Source organism: Clarias gariepinus, chromosome 5, assembly GCF_024256425.1.
Source record: "Clarias gariepinus isolate MV-2021 ecotype Netherlands chromosome 5, CGAR_prim_01v2, whole genome shotgun sequence".
NCBI lineage: Eukaryota > Metazoa > Chordata > Actinopteri > Siluriformes > Clariidae > Clarias > Clarias gariepinus.
In genome coordinates this window covers 11,875,277-11,897,021 of record NC_071104.1, presented here as the reverse complement: position 1 = coordinate 11,897,021, position 21,745 = coordinate 11,875,277, and the positions used below count along the sequence as shown (strand labels likewise).

The window sequence follows — 21,745 nt, the reverse complement described above, 5'->3', positions numbered from 1 at the left end:
TATACAGTACTGCATACTGTATACTTCCCACATTATAAATTAACTAGGGCTTTTTCGTAGTGTGAGTGATTTTACTAATTGCATTGCTGTAAGTTAGACATGCACTTTTTTCCTTGCTGGCCCCGTGGTGACATGAGGTGATGTACACTATGCTCCTCGGGCCCCATCTCGTACTTCTGAATGAGAGAGTTGCCCAGTTATGTTATAAACGAGGTGGTATACGGGATGTTGCGAGCTTGATTGGGCAGGCATAGGCACAGAGGGTGTAATTAACATAAAGAGTCTTTTATTTACTAAATCAAACAATAATAAAGAAACCAAACAAACATAAAAAACTAAACAAAGAACTCTTTAACGAAACAGGCTTAGAGCTTTACACAGGCTTAGAGCTTTACACAAGAAACATGGAGCCGAAGTACTGTAAACTAAAACAAGACAAACTACAGACAAGAGACAAGGCAGATGAGGGACGAGACAAGACCTACTGATCGGGTTAGTTGTTAATTGGGTTAGTCGTTAAACTGGCTATTGTCAAGTTGGGTGATGACATAAATGGGTTAGTAACTAACTGGGTTAGTATGTACGCGCGTTAGTAACTAAACCTGCATGGGGAATAAACACACAAGAGGCTAAGCACACAAGTGGCTAAACCTACTAATAACTAGACATGCAGGGAACTAGACAAGAGGCAAACAAACACTGGAGACCCACAGATCAGTACTTACACATGACCTCAAGACAAACTAACCACACATACTTAAACAGAACAGCTCCACAAAGCAAATGCAAAATAAACATAAAACTAGAGCCCTCCTAAATAGATGTTACTCAACAAAGCTCCAACAAAATACAAAAACAAAAGAAATGCCCATTTAACAGTATTATTAATGCTTGACCCAGTTTCCTAGAACTAACAGCTTTTTATAATGGATCTTGTGAGCTCATCCCTTGACCGAGGTGCCTTCTGGGAAACTGAGTCTACAAACAAAATAACAAACATAATTACTGGGCACACGGTGCCCTCTAGGGTGCTCTTACAAGTTAGTCCCCTGCTCTGCTAACAAGTTAGAATCGGGGCAATAACGAGACTAATGAGCCCACACAGTGGTAAAAAAAAAAGGGACATGGAAATAACTGTGGGGAAGCTGGTTAAAGGTTAGACGTTGGATATTTGCGCTCCAGCTTTCAGATTCCGATTTGTGGCGGACATTCGCTAACAGAGTCCAGGAACAGAACCTTGCCTACTGAGCGAGTTAAGGACCGTCTATAAATTACTGTCCGAAATACGGTCAATATTATTATTATAAATAATAATACTATAAATAAACTAAGTAAAAATACATTTAGTAACTGTTAGTGTTGATGCCTAGTGTTGTTATATATCACTTTATATATTTATTAATAATTATTCATTTAAAAATTTATTTCAATAACTTCCAGATTATGTAACTTATTGCCTTGAAATCTGTTCTACAATGTGTGGCCCCTTGTCCTGCAGAAGGCAATTCTTTTTTATTAAATATTATCACTTTGTATATTCACAAGTAATTGTTTTAGAAATATGAATAATTTTATTCAATAACTTACAAGTCGTGTATTCTGTTGGCACAAAAGCTTTTCTAAAATATGTGACCACATGTCCTACAGGGGGCACAACCTTTTAAATTAAAATAATATTGCTTATCATGTTTATTAATAGTTTTTATATAGATTTTACTGTGGCCTATTGCCACTTTGCATATCTTAATAGAAAATATCCATATACATGCATAGTGAATATCTCAACAGCCCTCATACACAATTACTTTATTTCTATTCCACTATAATTTAACAGTTAAAAGATGAGGCAGCACTATGTTTAGGATATTTATAGTATATGGCTGTGCTATGCCTGCGGACTTTTGTTCCTTCACACAGAGAAAAGCAAACTAGGCAATAAAATAACTACTGTGTCAGAATAATAATGCTAAAAATAGTTTGAACACAATGGACATACAGATGTCCACAGATTATGGACATCTGTATTTGTGGGCATTGTTACTTCTGTTAGTGGATTTAATAGACCTCTAATATCCTTGAGGCCTTGTTCTGTTTGACACCAAAAAATAGGAAGATTTCTATCAAAGTTTTACTATAGGAAGAAATACTAGTGAAGGTGTCAGCACCAACCATCAAATGAAATAGGAATGTGTTCATGCTCTGTACAGTACCTTCGGACATTCACACAAGTTTACCGATACAGGCTAAACCCACACAATTATTTGGTAAAGTAGTGTGTGTGAAAGACAAACACAAAATAAAAGTTGCTTTATGGGCACACATGTAGTCACGGTGTTATAGTAAACAGTACACACGAGTTGTATTAAAGTCTGCTTTTTTGTGCTATGGATTTTATAATTGTTCTTATCATTGTTCTTGCTGTTCAGTATATTATTAATATCTGATAAATTGTGATAAATATTTCTATAGAGATTAAAACACTTTTGTGCTATATAGGTTTAAAATTATTTAAAAAAGCACTATGTACACTCAATGCAAAGTATTAGACAACAACATTTAATGCACAATACATATAATGGATTATTACACTACTGTCAGTGCAGAGCAATTAGTCAGAGAACAGCATTTAATGCACATTATATGGAATGGATTATATATATAACGTGTGTGTGTGTGTGTGTGTGTGTGTGTGTATATATATATATATATATATATATATATATATATATATATATAATACACCGTGGGTACGGAAAGTATTCATACCCCCTTAAATTTTTTCGTAATATTGCAGCCATTTGCTAAATCATTTAATTTATTTTTTTCCTCATTGATATACACACAGCACCCCATATTGACAGAAAAACACAGAATTATTGACATTTTTGCAGATTTATTAAAAAAGAAAAACTGAAATATCACATGGGCCTAAGTATTCAGATCTTTTTGGGAAAGATGCAACACGTTTTTTACACCTGGATTTAGGAATCCTCTGCCATTCCTCCTTGCAGATTCTCTCCAGTTCTGTCAGGTTTGATGGTAAACGTTGGTGGACAGCCATTTTCAGGTCACTTCAGAGATGCTCAATTGGGTTTAAGTCAGGGCTCTGGCTGGGCCATTCAATAACAGTCACAGAGTTGTTGTAAAGCCATTTCTTCATTATTTTAGCTGTGTTTTATTGTCTTGTTGTAACGTGAACTTTGGGTGTTTTTTCATGTGTCATGCATTGACAAGAGGCTTCCGTCGGGCCACTCTGCAGTAATTTTTGGGTTCTTCTTTACCCCTCTTACCAAGGCTTTTCTCCCCCGATAGCTGAGTTTGGCCGAACGGCTAGCTCTAGGAAGGGTACTGGTCATCCCAAACGTCTTCCATTTAAGGATTATGAAGACCACTGTGCTCTTAGGAACCTTACGTGCAGCAGAAATTTTTTTGTAACCTTGGCCAGATATGTGCCTTGTCACAATTCTGTTTTTGAGCCCTTCAGGCAGTTCTTTTGACCGCATGATTGTCATTTGTTCTCACATGCACTGTGAGCTGTAAGGTTTTGTATAGACAAGTGTGTGGCTTTCCTAATCAAGTCCAATTAGTATAATCAAACATAGCCGGACTCAAATGAAGGTGTAGAACCATCTCAAGGATGATCAGAAGAAATGGACAGTGCTGTGTGTACATTAATGAGAAAAAAAATGAAGTTAAAGGATTTTAGCAAATGGCTGCGTAAAAACACACACACACACACACACACATATACATCCATATACATACACACATACTGTATATACACACAAATACACACCCACACACATATACACACACACACACACACACACACATATACAATATATATATATATATATATAAGTCTTATATTGGTAAGACTCATTGCCAATTATCAAAAACACTTGATTTTCCTTAGTAAATGAAATCATAACTTTAAACCTGTATTTTGACATATATTTATTTTTTTAATTATTGTATTCACTTGGGTTGTCTTGTTTGATTGAAAATTTGTTTAATGAACTGAATCATTTAAGTTTGACAAATTGGCAGAATAATTAACTGTACTTTTAGTAGAAATGTTTCCACTGTGAGGGTTCACCATTAGAGGGCACTGTGTTTATTTTGTAGTTTTTGTTTGTGGACTCAGTTTCCCAGAAGACACCTCGGTCTGGTGACGCCGAAGCCCAACTGAACCGAGGAATCTCATTAGCTTTGTAATAAATACCTGTTTGTTCTGGGAAACTGAGTCAGATTTTAGTTTGTTTAATTATAGTTGGCCTTTTGGTTTCTGGAGCTTTAAGTTAAGTTTATATTGTCTTAATTTAGTAAGGTGGAACCTCGGATTACGAGCATAATTCGTTCAGGAAGCTGACTCGTATTCCAAAACACTCTTTAATCAAAGCACATTTCCCCATAAGAAATAATGGAAATTAAAATTATTCATTCCACAGCCCCAAAAAAATAAAAATAAAAATATATAACACAAAATATAAAGTAAATATAAAACAAATTAACCTGCACGTTACCTTAAAAAAGTACAAATAAATCCCGAAAGATAAGTGTTTCCATTTATGTGCACAGGCGCTGTGTGTGTGTGTTTTTCTCTCTCCTGCGTTGCTGAGTGTGTGTTATCTGTGTCACGACACACACACAAACACAATAAAGGCGAGAGAGATAGAGAAAGAGTGAACCGGCACAGAGTCAAATTACGCGCGCGCACACACATAGCACACACACTTAAACACTGACACACACTAACGACAAGAGAGAGTGTGTGTGCAAACCTGCACGGTATCAAATTACGCGTGCGCACACATAACACACACTCTGTAGTGCGAGAGAAAGAAAAACACACACACATAACACTGACACACAGTAAAAGCGACAGAGAAAAAGAGTGTGTGTGTGTGTATTATTAGCTTTGTTATAAATACCTGTTTGTTCTGGGAAACTGGGTCGAGCATTAATGTAAGTTCTTTTAAGTTGGCCTTATGTTCTGTTTTAGTTTGTTAAATTATAGTTAGCCTTTTGGTTTCTGGAGCTTTAAGTTAAGGCTATATTGTCTTAATTTAATATGTCTCTTTGTCTCTGTCTCCTAGCAGGATTAGCCTCTAGGAAAATTAGCCTTTTGTTTTTACCCTCATGTGTGAGTAGCCTCCTTTGCATGTGTAGTTCTTAGTCTGTATAAATACTAATCAGTGCACTACTAACCTGCTTAAATCTCAGTCTGTCTAGTCTCAGGATCTGTTTAGATCAAAGTCTGTTTAGCTACTAACCTTTAGAGTTCTTAATCTGTTTTATATCTAGTCTGCTGTGCCCCTAGTCTGTTTGACTTTTGGGTCTCTGGCTACTAGCCAGTTTAGCAATTAGTCTATTTAGCTACTATTTAGCTTAGCAGCTAATGTGCATAACCGCTAGTAGGCCTAGCCAAGCCTGTCTTGTGTGTTTAGCCCCTTGCATGTATAGTCCCCTGTGTCTAGTCCTCTAGTCTGTTTAGTTTGTCTTGTCTCATCTGGTTTGTATCCCATGTCTGTACTGTATATTAGGTTGTGTAATCCCTTGTCTGTGTATTAGTGGATTATTGGTATTGTTTATAATATGCTTCCAAGTAAAGCCAACTTCCTTTGATCATGTTTTATTTGGTTTGTTTATTATTAAAAGACTTTGTTTGCCACCTTATCCCCTCTGTGTCTATGTCTTGCAACACCATGCCCACAGTCCAACATCTAGCAGAACATGACATCCACTAACGAATTTCACACTACTAGACTAATTTTTATTTTCATGGAAGCTATTTAAGCCACTCTTTCATTTAACTTATACTAAGTAATTTAGCTCCCATGCTGTTGGCTTCATGCTTTGGTCAGTAGGGGCAGCTAAATTATTTGTTAAACCATTTTATACCTGATCTGAGATGTAGTAAATTATAAAAAAAAAAAAAAAATCATACTGTCGTATTGAGAAAACCTATCGTACATATGAAGAAAACATATCCTTATGAAGCAATCTGTATTTTGTTTATTTTTATAATGTGGTCCATGTTAAATTAAAATTTGGGTTTTTAGTACACAGACCTTCAAGTACTGTTTTTTTTTTAATTTTTTTTTTACTGGTTATCCTAAGGTGAGTGAAGTGTACATGTTTTATTCAGTCACATTAACCGACTTTTAAACTCAGTTTTCAGTAGTTCAATGGATCAGTAGTTAATGCTGACAAAAACAGCCTTCAGTTGCTTCAACTATACACAGGAAACAGCAGGCAAGGTATGCAGTACTTTTTAGGATTATTTTTTAGTTGTTCATTATTCAAATATGTATTAAGATAATTTTTGAAAGGTGTTATGCAAAGCATTTTGTCAGTCTCTACCTACATACCTACCTACCTAAAGTAGAGAGTGTGAAGGAGAGAATTAAAGCATCTGCTATTTTGTGCAGTTTGGAGATTTAATCTTAAATTGCATGTATTTGAATATTGCATTTTTATGTACTGAAAATCATCTGTATGAGTTTGCTTCTCATTTCTTAAACAACCATGTCAGAAAATGTAATTCCGATACGTGATTTTAAATTATTGTAATAATAAGGAGATAAAGGAGATAAAATTGTGTTAAAAACTGTCCAACACATTAATATCCTGGAAGGATATTGGTAGACTCTATACTTCTTGGAAGAAATTTGTCTTGATAGTCGACATCACAGCTATATGCTGTGTGTGTATAGCTTTCATAATTTTCTTTTGATTCTGTAAACCAGATTTTATGACAATGACCATTGTTAAAAGCAAAATACAAATAAAATGTTATTTTATTGAATATGTACTGTATATGCAGTAAGGAAACAAGCTTTCAAAGCCTTACTTTGTCATCCCAAGTCCAATTCCAAGTCTACATTTAAAAACACTTTTGTGATTTTAATTACATTCTGTGGTTTATTTGCCGGAACATTTTTTTATTACATAAATGCATTTTTAAATAACTCCTTATTTCATGCCATTACTTGAACTTTAGCTTAAAATTACTTTAATTTCATTTAATAGATTGGAATTTTAAAATCTAATTGTATTTTTGTAATATATCCAGTTTTCACATTCAAATTTAATTGTAAATGTCAGTTGAAAATTACATGTAATTTTTCGGAATTCGTCAGTGTCAGTAAAAACTTTTATAGATTTATTCTATATGACTTTGCAATGTTTCATTAATGAACAACACAATATTATCTCTAACGGATCTGATTCACTCTCATAGAGCACGGAAGTGGAAGGATCTGTAGTGGTGATTCGTTACCAGTAACTCCTAAAAATGGCACTAATTTTTCTGTAAATGTGTGTGTGAAAGTGTGTATGTGTGTGTTAGTGAGAGGGTTGGAAAATGATAGTTTTCCTCTGTTCCAATCCAACGTCACTCTGATCCTCCGGAGTTTCTGTGTTAATGGAAGCCGGGTCACTGGCTTTTGTGTAAAATGTGCACTGTATTTGCCATCATGATACCTCACACAATAGATCCCCCTATAACTCGTATTAAATAATGTAGATAAAAAATTTAATAATCCTCTAAAGAATGCATTCTCCTTCCTCTGAACAGATTCTATCATCACACCAACTTCCCACCTTGAACAGTCTCCAACTTCAACATCCCAGCAGTGTGTCCCTGAGTTAAAGCCCTCAGCGCCCAAGATACATTCACATTTATCAAATCTTTCTGGATTATCAGGAAGGTTTTGTTTCTCATCAATGTGTCTCACACTGGTCAGATCATCAGATACAGTGAGTCTAGGATGAGCAGTGTTGGGGTCCAGAGTTACAGGTGCTGAAAACACACACACACACACACACACACACACACACACACACACACACACACACACAGGATTAGAAAAAATGAAATGTTTAAATTAATTGCGAATGTACATTTAGTGGATGTTCTCCCTAATTTAGTCGTGTCAAATTCCTCCCGATCACTAGGGGGCTCCCACATTAAGCTGCTACTATGACTCAGTCGGGAGGGCTGAAGACTGTCACGTGTTTCCTCCGAACCACGTGATGCCAGCCGACCGCATTTTTTCTAACTGCTAGCTCACACACCGCTGGAGGCAGAGTAACACACTCTGAGAACAGCGCTATCCACTTCTTCCCCTTGAGTGAGCTCACAGACGCCCCTGATTTGGCTGTAGAGCCGTGATTAATGTGGGAGCACTAAGTACAGTGGTTAATCAATCGGACTGTAGGTCCTACCGTCGCCGCGCTCGGCGGTACCGTTTGGCTTTGTGCGTTTGCTGGCTTTTACCGTTGAGTGGCGCTATATAACTACAGACTGACGCCTCATGCCTTAGTTCATTCTCTGCTGGATTAATGAGACACGGAGTTTTAGAACTGCACGTAGTAGCGGATAAAATTAAGTAAAACATTGTAGTTAAACAAATTTATAATCACAGAACTAAAATGACGATACAAATGTAGAATTTAAATTAAATTAAATCTTATTAGGATCAAATTTAAACAAAATAAATGTTAACACAGTGAGCCTTTAAATTTTATCACGTGTAATTAGAAAAGACGCGTGTAGGGTTTTGTGTCGTCTTATATCTTGTGTTCTTTAAATTTATAGTAGATTTATTAACTAAAATAAATGACCATAAAAATTATAACATTGTCAGGACGTTCTACTGCGTCAGCTGATGTTGGTCATTCAGCCCCGCTTGTGTTTGTGCGTTATTATAAGAATGAAATGCAGTAGACTGTTATGATCTGTAACGGATTCGACCCATGTTGCACCATAAAGCACGGACACGAGGAGAGGTCTTACGGGAAAAGGGTAATTTATTTAGGCAAAATGGGGAAGGAAAGTGTTGAAGGAGGGAGAATGGAAAGAATGGGATAAAGGTTGTGCATGTGCAGTTCCGGGGGCTGTGCCACACTGGCATGCGGGCACACAGCTGACGATAAGTGTTGGTGCGAGTGGCAGAACTGAGCACGCGGAGGCAGCGCTCCTGCACGCTCCCTCGTGACGGCGCTTCTCCCGCTGTCGATGGCCGGCGCGAGTTCTCGCTGACGCAAAAACCTAACCACACTTTTCCTCTTCGGCAGCGAGGCTGCGAGGGCGGGCACGGTGCGGGAGTGAAGATGCCGCGGGAGCTCGCGCAGCTCTTTCTCGCGCTGTCCTCAGCGCGGAGATCAAAGGGCGGAATTCTAATGTCCTTGTTTAAAGTCCCCGGGGCGCGTCACATCTCCCCACTGACATGCTTCTTTCATATTCTCCATTACATCACGTACTTCCCAGACCTCAGACAGAAACCTCCGCGCCTTGCTTTTATAATGCGGAGCAAGCCCGAGATCATATTAACGTTAATTATCGCCAGCCGGCACAAATAGGCGGCTCCCGTCCCTTTGCTGCCTATTCAGGGAGCCTACGGAGTGAGGGAGTAGTTATAGTAGATTTGGGCGTACACCCATCACACGCGCACGCCGTGGCAGATCATCATAATTGTCCTAAACTTGTATTTCATAAGGTTTTCCGAGCGGTGGTACAGCGCAACGGGGGTCATTATTTACTATTAAACATTAAACGAATTTACAAAACTTAATGCGTGCGATTAAGCGCTGATTCTACGTAGGAAAGTAAAGAAGAGGATCCTGATGCTCAACATTCCGGAGACCAAACCCCATTTAAATTAAATTAACAAATATTGCATGTAAATAACAATAGCCCACGTTTAAAACAGCATTTTATTTAGATTATAAAAAGATAATCCTGCATCTGTTTTAGGTGTTCCAGCTGCCACTGTTCTAGAATTTAAATTAAATCAAATCTTATTAGGATCAAATTTAAGCACAATAAATGTTAACACAGTGAGCCTTTTGATTCTATCACTTGTAATTAGAAAAAAAGCGTGTATGGATTTGTGTCATCTTATTTCTTGTGTTCTTTAAATTTATAGTAGATTTATTAACTGAAATAAATTACCATAAAATTAAAACAGTGTTAGGACGTTCTACTGCGTCAGCTGATGTCGGTCATTCCGCCCCGCTTGTGTTTTTGCGTTATTATAAGAATGAAATGCAGTAGACCGTTATGATTTGTAACGGGTTCGACCCATGTTACTCAAACAACTCAGTTCAGGTGTAAGTAAATGTCTGTGCTGTTTGGGGGAGGGACGTGCTAATGATTTGGTCGGCTCTGTGTGTGTGTGTGAGAGAGAGAGGGGGGTGTCGCGGTGGTTGATTATTCAGTGAAACAAAGGCTCAGCTGAAAAATGTTAGGCACATCAGTCACTTAACCCCCAATAAAAGGTATTTGAGTGTTATGATAGTTTTAATATAACAGATGCGCACTGAATACTAAACCAGGCACGGAGATTAATGAACCAAGATAGCCCCCATACCCGTTTAAAAAATAAATAAATAAATAAATACCAAATAATATTACTGTGTATAGACTGATTAAAAACAATGCAATTTATGCTATCATAAGGAAAATAACAAGTTCTTCCATTCCAATGATTAAAAAAGGTAACAATGTCAACTTTAGAATCTAGAATCCAGGAGATTAAAATTACACAAATTGAAATCACTGAAAGTCTCCAGAAGAGCCTCAGATTCAAGTGGTTTTTAAAGTGTGGAGAGGTCCATTACAGTTTCTCTGAATGTATAGGTGAGAACAGCCGATTCACACCTGGGGAGGGTGAATCGTTTGTATTTGAATGTTGTCTGGCATTGTAAAGCACTATAGTGACACTAAAAGAACAACCCAGGATTAATAGGAATTCTTATACTGCATAAACATTATTTAGCACAAAAAAATTCCTCGCGCTCGGGAAAACTATGCGTGCGGTTGAGCGCTGGTTAGACTATAGGAAATTAAATCGGAGGGTTTTTATTTAGACTATTAAAAAAATAACCTGCGTCTATTTTTAGGCGTGCCAGCTGCCACTTTTTAGTTAGAAGTTTTCAATACAAAGCTTATAATGCCCACATGACATGACGGAATAAGGCACGGCTGGTGATGATTGGGGTTTGTTGGGTTACAGTGGATTTTACTACGCGGTGTGAGTGCAATGGCCATCCGTCTGCTCGCGCTGACTCTGCTCTCCGCGGATGGCCCCCTCCCACCTCTCGCTCCTTTGAAGTCCCCGGGCGCGTTCCATTTGCCCTGCTTGCATGCCGCACTTCCGCGTTGTTGCACGCGCGCTGCATACACAGCGCGTAGTAAAATCCACTGTAGCCCAACAAACCCCGAGTATTTTATAGCGCGGGGTGCAAGCCCGGGCAACGATAGCAACGATAGCTCACCAGTCATGTGTAATTCTGCGGTCCCGCTGCTTCGCATGTCTGAAGGGGAGGCCGCCTAACTAGTGAGCGAGGAGCGATATTGATTTGGGCGCACGCCGTGACAGGCTGAAAAAACTGCTGTCAGATTAATGTGCAAAAACTATATAATAAAACTATATAAGACTACATGCCTTTATAAGACTTAACTTTTATTTAAGCGCACTCACAATAACGAAAAAACGTTGTGATTTTGTAAGTGTTGTGATTTTGTAAGTGTTGTAAGCTGTGCTGCTCTGTATTGTTTTTGGTGAACTTGAGCGCGTCAGAAAATGAACGCAAACGTTTTTTTTAAAGTCTGCTTGCTGTTTTCCCGACGCGTTCATAATCATTAGTCTACTTCTGCCGGTGCGCTCTGGAAAACTTAATGCATGCGGCTGAGCGCTGATTAAAACTATGGAGTAAATTAAAGAGGAGAATCACGATTCTGAAGTCCTGAGCCCAAACCTCATTTAAATTAAATCAACAAATACTATAAGTAAAAAAAAAAAACAATAGCCCACGTTTAGAAACCGTTTATAAATTCTTTCCGACATGAGTTGGCCCGGTGTTATGCGCAGAGCGCCGGGAGATTTCCTGAAGCTCAGAAATCACTAGGCATTTTTTCTAAATAGCCGCTATCTTTAACAACTGATGGAGGTTTTGAGCTGTATACACACGCATTCCTGCCTAAACAACTCTTAAAACTACACCTGTGACACAATAACAGTAATATTTCAAACATTCTGCAGGCTGATATTTGGAGAAAGGAAAGAATAATGAATAAACCAGTTGTTGGGTCAAAATAACCCAACCAGGTGTATATTTGTAAACTACATCTCATATGAGCCAACATGAGCAACCCAACAATGTGTTTAAAGTACCTGAAATAATCCAGAACTTAAATAACAATAAACAGATACAGAGATACGCTGTATAACGGTCACTGTTGTATTTACGGCAACGAGCGAAAATGTCACTTTGCGCCACCTGGCGGCCATTTTACGAATGACTTTGAAATGCAACTAATTTATTTTGGCCGCTGACGTTTTCACGCGGCGGTGAGCGCGACGGTAATAACCATTCCAATTGATCAACTACTGTACCTCTCATACCTTCCCTCTGAAAGAGCTCAGCCAATCAGCTCTTTCTAGACTTCCGGCTGCGAGAGGTTTATGCAAACTTATTAGATGCAAGGCGACAATCCTAGCCTATAAGCCACTGTGCCAATTGTTTGCTTGTCTTAATTGCTAAATCCTTCTTCTTTATTACATTTGTGGAAACAGAATCGTTCTGCTATTATAAGTGGCTTTGGCAAAAACAGTAACAATCTTTTGATAAGTCTTTGCACCTGCTAAACCAGGAGACATCAAGTTACATAGAAGACTGTACATTTTGGTGCCCATAATGCTTAACACTGTACTCGATAAAGTACTCATTTTTTATCATTTGTTTAGACAGTTAAAAGCAAAAGATTTGCTCGTGTAATGATTCAGTTCTTGGTCGATCTTCAAAGTTAAACACACTCTCCTTTAACATTCCCCACAAGTATGCATCAGGTGGTGTAGGTTTGGGGGAGTGGGCCAGGTATGGAAGGATATTGTTCTGCCACATTTTTTAAACTCGTTCCCCATTCACTTCCGTATGAGCGGAAATAATACTTATGAATTATGAATACTTTTTTCCGTGCTGAGAGACCCATTTCCAACAACTGCACAACACAAATTGCTTTTCACTACTGGGAACGCGTGCAGCTGGAGCTTTGCCCTGTCAACAAATGCGTTTGCATGTCCAAGATGCGCAAATATATTTTCCCGCATACCATACAGTACATACAGCTTCACAGTAGGTATGGTGTTCTTCAGATGCAACTCAGCATTCTTTCCCCTCCAAACATGGCAAGTTGTCAAGAACTAACCTGAGTAGACCAGAAGACGTAGCTTTAGCGGTTAGCCCTTTGTAGCGTGGATGGTAAATAACACGAATAGGCAGGATAACCACGCGATTTGTTTTAAGGACTCTCACGAAAGGGGAGCAAGGGATAAACACAATTTAACCCGCGTCCTATAAACACACACTTAATCTGGAAGTAAACCCAAGAAAGTGAGTACTCACGATTCTGCGAAAAGGTCAGAGGCGACATGGGCAACTCAATGACTGAGCGCTGTGCCGTGGTTTGTTTACTCCTCATATACTTTCTGGTTTTCTTCCATTCGCGATATTGAGTCCAGCACGTAGTTATGACGTGTGTGTGACGCGAAGGCCTAGAGGCCGGAGAGACAGTGTTCGTAAGCAGCGAGAACTGCTGATAAAAACATTATCACCGCCGAAGTCTTCAGAAGTGCAGCGCATGCATTTCTTTATTCGAAGTGGATTGGCTGGATTCATCCAGGATTTCAAGACAGCTCGTGAGGGACGCTGAGTCTTCTTGTTGTTCGGTGAATAAACGATTGTTTTATTGACTCATCGAAGAAAGTAAGTAAATTTATTTTCATGTGGAGTTAACCTTGGAATTCATCGTCTGTTAAATGTGCACCCACGAACGGGCCCCAACGTTAATGATCGATCCAACTTTTGAACTATTTGACTGACTCACGTACTTTTGAACTATTTGACTGACTCATGTATACTTTAAATGGATTTGAATATCTATCCGTCTAATATCTATATGGTGCCGAAATACTGTTATAGTGTGAACTACACGTTTTCCCGAGTCTAAACTCATCTGGGATAGATGATCTATTTTTTTGGTTTTTTGTATCACCTAGTTCTGAAGGGAAATTGAGTCCTTGAAAAGTGTTCTAACTGGTTTGCTATTAGTGTGATTTAACTAATGTATTCCAAAACAGAAACATAGACAAAGTTTAAACGATTATAAAAAGTATAACAACGTAAGAGTAACTCTGAGATCAGAGAAGAGGTTTATGTCTTTTATTTGACCACAAACTATTACATTATTGTAATACAATAAATCTTTGTTATTCTTTTTCCTTTTTACAATTGGTATTCTGGTATTTCATTGAGTCTTTTAGATTAGATTAGATTAGATTAGATTAGATTAGATTAGATTAGATTAGATTCAACCTTATTGTCATTACACATGTACAAGTACAAGGCAACGAAATGCAGTTTAGGTCTAACCAGAAGTGTAATTAGCAGAAAGTGCAGGATAAAGGTATAAGTTCTAAGTACACTTAAGAGGGATATGTGCAGGGAGAAGCTATGGGTAACTATTACAGAAGGATATTATCCAGATTGCTAGTAACTATACTTATAAATTTACAGTGGATGAGCCGTATATACAGGTTGTTATTAACTGTAGTCAGAAATTTGCAAATAGATATAAGCATAATGTGCAGGATATTATGTAAGCATAGTATACATATTGCAAATAACTATAATTATAAATTGACAGTGGGTGGTCAATATTTACAAGTTGTTATTAAGCTAAGTTAAGTCCAGCAAGTAATTTAAAGATCTAAGAAGAAATCGAGTTATTGCTAAAATTTTAAACAAAAAGTAAAGAAGTTACCGGCCTAATTCACCATCCAACTGCCAGGGATCCAGGATTCTTGTTGATTATACAATTAAATTAACCCCTAGGGTTAAGAAAAGGGTTACATGAGTTTTTATCAAAAAGTTCTTTTTTGGTTTCATCTGACCATATGACATTCTTCCAATCCTTTTCTGGATCATCCAAATGCTCTCTAGCAAACTTCAGGACATGTACTGGCTTAAGCAGGGGGACAGGTCTGGCACTGCAGGATTTGAGTCCCTGGCGGCGCAGTGTGTTACTGATGGTAGCCTTTGTTACTTTGGACCCAGACCTCTGCAGGTCATTCACTAGGTCCCCCCATGTGGTTCTGGGATTTTTGCTCACAGTTCTTGTGATCATTTTGAGATCTTGTGTGGAGCCCCAGATTGAGGGAGATTATCAGTGGTATTGTACATCTTCTATTTTCTAATAATTGCTCTCACAGTTGATTTCTTCACACCAAGCAGCTTACCTATTGCAGATTCAGTTTTCGCAGCCTGGTGCAGGTCTATAATTTTGTTTCTGGTGTCCTTTGAAAGCTCTTTGGTCTTGGCCATAGTGGGGTTTGAAGTGTGACTGTTTGAGGTTGTGGACAGGTGTCTTTTATACTGATGAGTTCAAACAGATCTTATTAATAGAGGTAACAAGTGGAGGACAGAGGAGCCTCTTAAAGAAGAAGTTACAGGTCTGTGAGAGCCAGAAATCTTGCTTGTACAGTAGGTGACCAAATACAGTACTTATTTTACAGAGGAATTTACCAATTAATTCATTAAAAATCCTACAATGTGATTTTCTGGATTTTTTCCCCCCTTATTTTGTCTCTCATAGTTGAGGTACTGTATACCTGTGATGAAAATTACAGGCCTCTCTCATACTTTTAAGTGGGAGAACTTGCACAATTGGTGGCTGACTAAATACTTTTTTGCCCCACTGTAAGATTATATAAATTAAATTTAGTAACACATTATAGTAATTTTATACAGAAAACTAGTTGCTCCCTCATTTACCTATATACATTAACAGGCAAGGACTAATGGCGAACACACTGGCATACTTAAACAACAGGCCAAAGAGACCCATTCTGCACCTAGGTATATTATATCAATGTTTAAAACAATGAACAGTCTGACAGCAATGGGCAGAGCTGTTGAAGACAACAGACCAGACGTTGTTTTGATCGACAAACAGGCTATAAAGGCCACAATTATCGACATTGTCATCCCATCAAACAACAAATAAATTGCCACAGTATAGATGGAATAAAGAGAAATGATCAGCCTCTGGTAATAGATATGATAGACTTTAATTTCAGCAGCTGCTGCATGCGGAATAACAGTTGCCTGCTGGCCAGTAGGAGCACAAATAATCAAAATCAACTTTCATTCAGTGAAGCATTTTAGTCTTAAGCTTTTTTTCTGCTAACGTTAATCAAAAGCAAAACGAATAAGTAATAATAATTAGCAAAAGCAAAAATATAGTAGAAAAAAGAACATAAAGTATTAATTTTTAGCCTGCACACAGTACGTACTTTGTTTTTCTTAGAATAAAAGTCTTACTGTATTGGACTATGTGCTGCATCTTCTCCCAGACTCTGAACTGCAGGTTGGCCAGATGTTTTGCCACATGGATCATTGCTCCTGAAGTCTCCTCTGGATGCTGCAGTGTACACTGGGCTCTGCAAAAACATTCAGGAGTCAGTGTTGCTGTGGGTTTGCATTCAGGAACACAGAATGAGAGAAACACAAACTACATTACTCACCTTTTCTTTGTGGCCTTGTAGTTCTGTAAAACAACAATGCAAACATCAGTGGATGACTTACATTTTTACACAACTGAAACATCATGTTTTACTTTCTAACACTATAAGTACTGATTAAATGATCCTCACTTGTAAGAACGAGACGTCTTCAGCTCTCATCGCCTCTTTTATGGTTCTGATTGTGTCTGAAAGATATAATATGTCTCTGCTCAGCTTCTCAATCTTCTCCCTCATCATCTGACTCTTCTGCTCCTCTTCCTCTCTCAGTGCTGCGATCCTGACTGCCTCTTCATCTCGTAGGAACTGGTGAAGCTTCTCAAACTCTGTTTTAATCTGACGCTCTGTTTGTTGGGCCTGAACCTGCAGTGAAGAGGAAATCAATAAAATATAACTGATTATACACTGATGCACAACCTAATTCTAATGTCACTCATGTTATTGATTCTAACCGTTATATGTTCTGCAGTCTGACTCCAGTTCTGTGTACAGTCTTTAAAGATTTTCAGTTCGTTCTGTAGGCGCATCAGAGGAACTGTGAGCTCCCTCTGAAACAAATAAACACACTGTATGGAGACTCTGTCTTTCAGTTCTTATATTTATACATCAATAACATTATCAAATGTATAATGCTTAATGTGGGATTCAAATAAAAAAAAAAATGAAATACAATTAAAGGCACATTATAATGTGACATTAATAGAATTCTCTTGCAAATATTCAGAGTAGCTTTTAAAATACACCAAGTTTGAACCACTTTTTTGTTTCTTATTTGTCTTGTAGATGCTTTGTTGAAATAAATCTAGAGTGGGGAAACAAAATAAAAGCTGGCAAGGTGATTAGCAACATAGGTGAGGGGAAAGCTGTTCAAATGAAAGTGAAATAAATACTTATAATACTACTTAATAAATACTAAAATAAATGCATGTCTGTTCTATTTAATAAAAGGACTGATCTAATTTCATCTAGACACACCCACTCTAAGGTTTGCTGTTTAATCTGATTGGGTGTCATGCTTAAAACTTGTTTTTTTTTCCTCTATATTTTTTAAAAATGTGTTTACCATTTACTTAATGTTCTCCTTTTAAATTATGTTATTGTCATATATTTTGCTGTTCATTTACATTGTTTCTTTTCTAATTGCTTTTCATTTTACCTAGTTTTACGATGGTGTGCTTTAGTGATATTACGTTTTGTTTTCGAATTTCTCTTTAATGATGCTGAATCATATTTGGTTTATTGATGTATTAAAAGTTTTAAATGTGCTGATCACATGAACTGTAATTTGTTAATCATTTTAACATTTTAAATATTTAACACACATTAAAAAATGTGACTGTATGCTCTATCTGTGTAGTCTTGGTCCAGGATAATTGTGTAAGGAAAGCTAGTAAATAATTTATGATGTATGATAAGAAATATAGTAGAGCAGTGTAGAAAAACAAGAAGTACAGGATATGCTGTAAATAAACATGTTAATAGTTTCCAGTGTATTGTAATAATCTGACAAATATGACAGATGACAAAAAACTGCGTAACAATTTTTTTTTACAGATTTATACAGTGTAATTTATACAGTAAAAGATTTACACAGTAAAAAAAGATTAAACCAATAATATGTGGGTTTGTCTTACCTGTTTAAGCAGATGACACTTCATAATTCAATTTAATGACCTATTTGTTATGTGTGGTGCAGTATGGAGAGCCGAACCACGAGATGTTTTAATGATAAGAGCCCTGACACAGGGTTTTAGGGGAGGTTTATGAAATAGGAGTAGCGAGAGTGCTCGTGACACACATGGGAAGACCTTGGGATTATGAATAAAGGAACTTTAAGGTAACAAAAGAAAACTGATAACACAAAATATCCAGTTTTAGTATCCAGAGCCAAGCCGTCTACGCGAGAACGGACAGGGCTCTGAAACCTAAAACAAAAACTAAAGATCCTCTCTTACCAAGGATTTATTTTAGAGGAGAAGGAGAGTTTGTGCTTTGTGCACTTAAACCTGAGAGCGCACGCTACTGTAAACTGATGCATGTCGCTCCTACTCACCGGCGACTTAGACAGGCAGAGGCTTGGCATTTGCCTCTGTCTTTTACCAGGACGCTTTGTCTGTCTGTCTTTTATTTTCTTACCTTCCACCTTTTTTCTTGCTTGCTTGCTTTGCCCTGATACCTTATCGGTGCTACCTAAATGAATGCACTGGATGGGTCGTTCATGAACGACTCGTTCTTTTTGAACGAATCTTTAACGTGACTCAGAAGAACGAGTAGTCTCGGAAAGTGATTCTCTAAGGCTACGGTTACACTGCAGGACTCGATGCCCAATTCTGATTTGTTGCCTATATCTGATTTTTTGACCGTCTGTTTACACAATTATAACTATAACTATAGCTGTTCTTTCAACTATAACTCATACCCGATACACATGTTTACACTTGCCATGCCATCTGAAACATCGAGCATACTTAAAAAGAGGTTCTTGCGCTACACACTAGCCAAGATAGACGAAGGTAAAGTATACTTGACGCTCTGCGATATATGCAAAGTTTGTAAAACGTCGCCATGGTTTTAAAACAGAGGAGGAGGAAAAACGGCATAATTGCAGCCTGCGCATATGCTTCATTCACCAAATACTGATTTCTTACTGCTTTTTTCTTTTCCATGTCAATGTCGATGTTAAACTTCCACATGCGCGTCCACTGGAGAATAACATGCGAAGAAGTCACAGTTTTAATGATGTACAGAACACAATGGCTACGTTTACACCGTCAGTTAAATGTGACCCAGTAAATTGCTGTTTACACGACAGTCACATTAGCACATATCTGATTTATATCTGATTTATTTCCACATATGAAGGAGGCCTGAAACCGATCTCGAAATATTGGAATGCATGCGTTTTTTTTCCTGTTTACACGGACAGAGAACATATCCGATATGTGTCACATATGAGAAGAAACTCGGAATTGACCTGACCGTGTAAACGTAGCCTAATTTTCTACCAGGCGATTCTTTCTTAATGACTCTTCTACGAGTCGTTCGTTCTTTTGTCACGTGACTCCCATAGACGCTATGCGGTGCAATCAATTCAAAAGAACGAACGACTCAGACTGGAAGATATGAGAGGTGACCTACTCATTCTGTTTATTATAATATGTCCTTAGCTGCATTTTAATATTTTAATAAGTAGAACTATAGCCAAAATTTGTGTATGTAGACATATTGGGGGTCTTTTTATTATAAATGCAACAATTTATTTTGTTTCTGATAAAAAACAAAAAACAAAAACGAAATGAACTAAATTGTTTAAAAAAAAAAAAAAAAAAAGATCCGTTCATTTTGATGAACGAGATTCAAAGAACCGAGTCACTAAACTGATTCAAACTTCTCATCACTAGTGCGGAGGTATCGGGACCCTTTTACGTATAGACACGTCGCCAGGTGCTGATTGCGGTGTTGCCTGGCAACCGCGTGTCTATAAATGCCCGCGCCTTTGCCTCTTTAGAACTACGCGTGATAGCAGCCTGCGGATCTGCACGTTCCAAACAGTGCAAAGCATTTTTGCGCGGCTCTGCCCCTCGTGAGAACCCCGTCGTTACACTATTTTGAATTTATTTAAGTATTAATTTATATACTGTATAACAAACTAGTATACTCACAAACATAGCAATTCGTATATAACTTATCAAAAGCAACTGTAGCTTATTTTATTAATGAATTAATAGACCCATGGTTTCATATTATTTCATATGATCTTACAGGTACATTAATTTACCTTACAGTCTGTTACCGCCTCATCGATGGGGCAGAATTTGTGGTTGTTGTGTTTTCTTGAATCTCGACACACCACACACACTGGCTGCTCATCTTCCACACAGAAGAGTCTGAGTTTCTCACTGTGCAGACTGCACACTGTTTGAGATGCTGTTGAAGATCTCTGACTTCTCTCCTGTAAGAAAGTCTCACACAGGTTCTTTAAAGCCAGGTTTATGGGAGGGTCCTCCATATACGCCCATATCGTCCTACAAACTGGACATTCTCTGGATCCGTTGGTCGCCCAGTACTGCTGCAAACACACTTTACACACACTGTGACTGCAGAGAAGAACAACGGGATTGTTGAACACGTCCATGCACACAGGACAGGAGAAATCCTGCTCTGAAAAATTAAAAGCCATTTTATTTCGCAGCCGTACAGTAGATGCTCTATCCGGTCCGAATGCTCAGTGTCCGAATGTTCAGTTTCACTTTAGTAATAGAAATAGCGACACCCTGTGGAAAAATACCCCTAACGTGCAAATATTGTGCAGTCTCATTGGTCATGACGAAGCATTTTGTTGAGTATACGTATTTATTTTCATAAGCCTCTCAGTTAGCCTGATTATTATGTCGCAGTGTTTGCACTGATACTGTATTTGTATCAGTATAATATGTACTGTATATTGCAAACACTTGCAGCCTACAACTGTTTAATCCGTTTCCTGAACAGTAACTTGTTATGCAATGATATTACCTGTGGTTTATTGTAAACTGCAAACAGATCTGTAAAATAAAAATAAAAAGTAAAGGTATTTGTACATAAAAACAGATATAGAAATAGATGTACTTTACTGATGCATTGTCTATAGCAGACAATAGGCTTTTTAACGTTATTAGAAGACCATGCTGCCTGGCAAATACTAATGTATAAATAGGAAAATACTATACTAATGCTAATGTATAAATAAATAGGAAATTACATTGGACAAATCCATGTTTATTATTTATTAGTAAAAAGTCTAGCCAGATAACTGTGTTGAATAATGTATGTTTACCTTCTTACAACAGCGAATTCTAAAGTAAACAATTATATTCGGAATAACTAATGTAGTCATAATGTTTATTTGCCATCATGTGCTGAGCACAGGGTTAAGGAGATCATGCCAGTTAACCAGAGCATAAGAAAACATGTAGATGTGATCATGTAATGTCACCATGTTTGCAACTATGTTTGTCATGTTTTTTAAAACCTTTTACAACAATTTTATGTATATGTCAGTACAATTAAATGTAAATGTCAATATATCACAGACATGATAAACCCTGTTGTATTAAGACATGATAAGACGGCCTTTATTTTGAATATACTTAGTTTTGATTAACAGTAACAGG

At 37.6% G+C, this 21,745-nt stretch overlaps 1 protein-coding gene across 1 annotated transcript; it reads right to left on the bottom strand.

Annotated features, from left to right (window-relative positions):
• Positions 1-7,163: 7,163 nt before the first annotated feature.
• On the bottom strand, positions 7,164-20,781 carry LOC128523855 (zinc-binding protein A33-like). The gene is made up of 6 exons (XM_053496008.1): positions 20,371-20,781; positions 17,045-17,140; positions 16,725-16,955; positions 16,596-16,618; positions 16,393-16,511; positions 7,164-7,807 (listed from the first exon to the last, which is right to left on the bottom strand). The coding sequence occupies exons 1-6, from the start codon at positions 20,770-20,772 to the stop codon at positions 7,221-7,223; spliced, it is 1,458 nt and encodes a 485-aa protein (XP_053351983.1). The 5' UTR covers positions 20,773-20,781; the 3' UTR covers positions 7,164-7,220.
• Between the last annotated feature and the right edge of the window lie 964 nt (positions 20,782-21,745).